The sequence below is a fragment of the Penaeus japonicus genome, unplaced genomic scaffold (genome assembly GCF_977035675.1).
Source record: "Penaeus japonicus unplaced genomic scaffold, GWHDUDI00000001_assembly GWHDUDI00000001, whole genome shotgun sequence".
In the NCBI taxonomy this organism is placed as follows: Eukaryota; Metazoa; Arthropoda; class Malacostraca; order Decapoda; family Penaeidae; genus Penaeus; species Penaeus japonicus.
The window spans coordinates 55,146,895-55,151,894 of NW_028234403.1; the positions used below are offsets into that span (position 1 = coordinate 55,146,895).

General features: G+C 46.4%; 1 protein-coding gene across 1 annotated transcript in view; it reads left to right on the forward strand.

Annotated features, from left to right (window-relative positions):
• Positions 1-5,000, forward strand: part of LOC122249606 (NACHT and WD repeat domain-containing protein 2) — a 75,132-nt gene that overhangs the window by 37,498 nt on the left and 32,634 nt on the right. The window contains exons 8-10 of the mRNA XM_086542881.1: positions 128-326; positions 797-1,036; positions 3,132-3,233. Of these exons, the coding sequence (XP_086399007.1) occupies positions 128-326; positions 797-1,036; positions 3,132-3,233 (541 nt within the window). The remainder of the gene's footprint in view (positions 1-127; positions 327-796; positions 1,037-3,131; positions 3,234-5,000) is intronic.

Here is a 5,000-nt window from a genome sequence, read left to right on the forward strand (position 1 = left end):
TATACATATATATATATATATATATATATATATATATATATATATATATATATACAACCCCACCCCCAACCCCCAACCCCCAACCCCAAACAAACCCCATCTCATAACCATTCCCCCACCTCCCCAGATACACCGTAGAATGGATAGGGCGCGAGGGCTTAGCGAAGGAGACCCACGGCGAGTACTTGCAAGAGTTCTGCACGCACTTCTACAAGGGCATGACCAAGCTCATTGACCGGGCCATGAGGAAGGAGGATTCTTCGGCTCAGGGCCAGATTATCACCGAGATCCTGCAACATCTCCATGCTTGTAAGAACTCCGTGCAGGTGCGTGTGGGGGTGTGGGGGGTGGGGTGGGGGGGTGGGGGGATGTGGGTGGGTTGGGTGGGGATTCGGGTAGAGGGTGTGTGTGTGTGGGGGGGTGTATGGTTGTGGGTGTGTGTGTGGGGGGCGTGTGTGTGTGTGTATGTGTGGAGTTGGAAATGGTAGGAACAGAGATGGAAAGATAGACACATAGATTGATAGATAAATGGAGATAGATAAATGGAGATAGATAGATAGAGAGAGAGAGAGAGAGAGAGAGAGAGAGAGAGAGAGAGAGAGAGAGAGAGAGAGAGAGAGCGAGACCGAGAGACACAGAGCTACAGAAAGAGAGAAAGAAAGATATTTTCATAAATAAAGACACAGAAAAAGAAAAAGAAAAAAAATCAAAAACCCACTCACCCCTTCCCCTTCTCTCTCTCTTCCCCCTCCCCAACTCTAATCCTCCTCCTCCCCCTCTTCTCCCCCCCCAAAAGGTCTTCTACGGCCGCGAGGAAGAAGTCAAGAAAGTCGAGGACTACATCAAGGGCCCCTCCGTCAACCCCCTCCTCCTGCACGGGGCGGGGGGGTGCGGGAAGACCTCTCTCCTGGCGAAGTGTGCAGCCAGCAGCTTCGAGTGGCTCTCTCACGCAAAACCCATCCTGGTTATCCGCTTCGTCGGAACGTCTCCGGAATCGACGGCTCTCACGCCCTTGCTCACCTCTATCTGTCATCAGGTGGGTGGGCGTGGTGGTGTGGGGAGGGGAGGGGAGGGGGGGTTGGTGGGGGATGGTGGTTTGGAAGGGTGGAGGGGTGGTGGGGATGGGCGTGGTGGGGTGGGGTGGGGTGGTTTGGAGGGGTGGTGGGGATGGGTGTGGTTTGGAGGGGTGGTTTGGAGGGGTGGAGGGGTGGTATGGGGGATGGATTAGGGGGTATGGGATTGGGGCGGTGTTTGAGGTTGAGGATGCGTACTGAGCGTAGGATTGAATAGGATTGATTTACTGACAAGATTTATCAACCATAATGGCTTTTGACAAAATGGAATATTAATAAAATTTAGTGCTAGCAACATTTACTAAAAGCAAAGCCCTTTAAAAGAGTATCAATAATTCTCTCTTGAACAGTTTTTACTAATCATCTATTTACTCATTTATTTATCGTTAATAAAGTCACCAATTAAAGCAGTTAGAGACAAAGTTAATAATCCATAATATACATACGTAAACCTTGATATAATCAATATAACAATAATTAATAAATTACGCTTTTCTTTTCTTTTTGATATTACCATGATTGAAATTATCATAAATGAAAGAACAATTCAATAATTTTAACCAAACCTCCAAAAATTAACCAATCACGCCCTTTCCCATTAATCTCACAAAAATTAATTAACCATCTAATCAACATTTTTTTATACTTTTTAACAAAAATATAAACATCGAATCAAAACAACAATTCAATAATCAACATTCAAACATTAATAAACCATTTAGATCAACGACTTATTCCCCTCCCTCCCCCTTTTTTTAAAATTATAATATTACCCATTTACATAATCACCTCTCATATAATTACGTCATCATCATTTCTTTCCCTTTTCCAGACCCCCCCCCCCTTTTTAAATGATAATATTACCCATATGCATAATCACCTCTCATATAATTACGTCATCATCATTTCTTTCCCTTTCCCCTTCTCCTCTCATATTATTATATCATCATTTCTTTCCCTTTTCCCTTTTCCTCTTATATTATTATATCATTTCTTTCCCTTTTCCAGATTCCCCCCCCCCTTTTTTAAATAATAGTATTACCCATTTACATAATCACCTCTCATATAATTACATAATCATCATTTCTTTCCCTTTTCCTCTTATATTATTATATCATCATTTCTTTCCCTTTTCCAAATCCCCCCCCCCCTTTTTTTAAATAATAATATTACCCATATGCACAATCACCTCTCATATAATTATATCTTTATCATTTATTTCCCTTTTCCAGATTCCCCCCTCCCCCTTTTTTAAATAATAATATTACCCATATGCATAATCACCTCTCATATAATTACGTCATCATCATTTCTTTCCCTTTTCCAGATTCCCCCCTCCCCCTTTTTTAAATGATAATATTACCCATATGCATTAATCACCTCTTATATCATTACATCATCATCATTTCTTTCCCTTTTCCCTTCTCCTCTTATATAATTACATCATCATCATTTCTTTCCCTTTTCCCTTCTCCTCTTATATCAGTTTATCATCATTTCTTTCCCTTTTCCCTTCTCCTCTTATATAATTACATCATCATCATTTCTTTCCCTTTTCCTCTCATATAAGTACATCATCATCATTTCTTTCCCTTTTCCCTTCTCCTCTTATATCAGTTTATCATCATCATTTCTTTCTCTTTTCCCTTCTCCTCTTATATTATTATGTCATCATTTCTTTCCCTTTTCCAGATCCCCCCCCCTTTTTTTTTAATGATTATATTACCCATATGCATAATCACCTCTCATACAATTACATCATCATCATTTCTTTCCCTTTTCCCTTCTCCTCTTATATAATTACATCATCATAATTTCTTTCTCTTTTCCTCTCATATAATTACATCATCATCATTTCTTTCCCTTTTCCCTTTTCCTCTTATACAATTACATCATCATCATTTCTTTCCCTTTTCCAGATTCCCCCCGCCCCCTTTTTTAAATAATAGTATTACCCATATGCATAATCACCTCTCATATAATTATATCTTTATAATTTCTTTCCCTTTTCCCTTCTCCTCTTATATTATTATATCATCATTTCTTTCCCTTTTCCAGATTTCGTACAACTACATGCTTCCCTTTGAGGACATTCCGGATGACCTCGTGCCTCTGACCGCCCACCTGAAGGAGCTGCTCAACTGTGCCACGACGCAGATGGTTGGTTGTGGTTGTGGTTGTGGTTGGTTGTGGGTGTGGGTGTGGTTGTGGTTGGTGTGGGTGTGGTTGGGTGTGGTTGTGGTTGGTGTTAGATAATAGGGGAGATGGAGGGATTGGATTGAGGGAGGAGGGAGTGGGAGTCTCCTGAGTGGGTGTCGGAGCTGGAGAGGGAGAGGGAGAGAGGAAGGGAGGGAGAGGGGAAGGGGAGGGAGAGGGGAAGGGGAGGGAGAGGGGGAGGGGAAGGGGAGGGAGAGGGGGAGGGGGAGGGGGGAGGGGAAGGGAGAGGGAGAGGGAGAAAGGGAGGGAGAGCGAGAGGAGAAGGGAGAAGGGGATGGAGAGTGGGGAGGGGGAGGGAGAGAGAGAGGGGCAGGGAGAGGGAGAGGGAGAGGGGGAGGGAAAAGGAGAGGGGGAAGGGGAGGGAGAGGGAAAGGGGAGGGAGAGGGGAAGGGGAGGGAGAGGGTGAGGGGAGGGAGAGGGAGAAGAGAAGGAAGAGGGGGAGGAGGAGGGGAGAGGGAGGAGGGGGAGGGGGAGGGAGAGGGAGAGGTAGAGGAAGAGGGAGCGGGAGAGGGAGAAGGAGAGGGGGAAGGAGATGGAGAGAGAGAGGGGAAAGAAGAGGAGATGAGGGGGACAGAGAATAAAAAAGAGAGTTAGACAGAATTAGGACACACACACACACACACACACACACACACACACACACACACACACACACACACACACACACACACACACACACACACACACACACACACACACAGTATATATATGCACAGGGAGATATTTTAAATATGAATTCCAGAGTAATCTTCCATGACTGATGACTGAAAGCTAGAAGGAATAAAAAACGTCCATTTACGTTCTCCTTATCTTCCCTCCCCTCCCTCCCTCTCCCTTCCTTTCCTCCCCTCCCTCTCTGTCCCTCTCCCTTCCCTCCCCTCCCCTCCCTCCCTCCCTTCCCCTTCCTTTCCCTCCCCTCCCTCCCTCTCCCTTCCTTTCCCTCCCTCCCTCTCCCTTCCCTTCCCTCCCTCTTACTTTCTACCTTCCCCTTTTACTCCTTCATTTCCCATCTCCCTTTCCCTCCCTTATTCTCTCCCTGTTATCCTTCCTCTTCCGTAATCCAAATCTCCTCCCTCTCCCTTTACCTCCGCCCCCCCCCCCCACACACTCCTACTACTCCCGCGTGTATGTCACCCCTTCTCCCCCCACCCCACCCTACCCAACCCCCACGTACACACACACGCAAAAAAAAAGAAACAAAAATCTTACATCATATCCCAGCCACAACTATGTCTCAGCACATAATGGCGCAGACGAAGCAATGTTTACACCTCGATCAGCTGACGGACGTAAACACGAAGGGAAGAGATGAATGAAGCAAATAGTTTCGCGTGTGGCGGTCTGTTAACGGGATCGACCTGTTTGATGTAGGTCTGGAAAGAGGGGGGGGGGGGTGTAGGGTGAGGGTAAGGGTAAGGGAGAGGGTGAGGGTGAGGGTAAGGGTAAGGGAGAGGGTGAGGGTGAGGGTAAGGGTAAGGGGGTGGTGGATGGGGAGGGTGAGGGTGAGGAAGAGGGTGAGAGTGAGGAAGAGGGTGAGAGTGAGGAAGAGGGTAAGGGAGAGGGGGGTAGGGTGAGGGTGAGGGTAAAGGGTGAAGGTAAAGGGTGAGGTGGAGGTGGGGATGAGGGTGAGGGTGAGGGTGAGGGGGGAAGGTGAGGGTAAGGGTGAGGGTGAGGGGGATGGTGAGGGTGAGCGGAAGGGAGAGGGGGGTA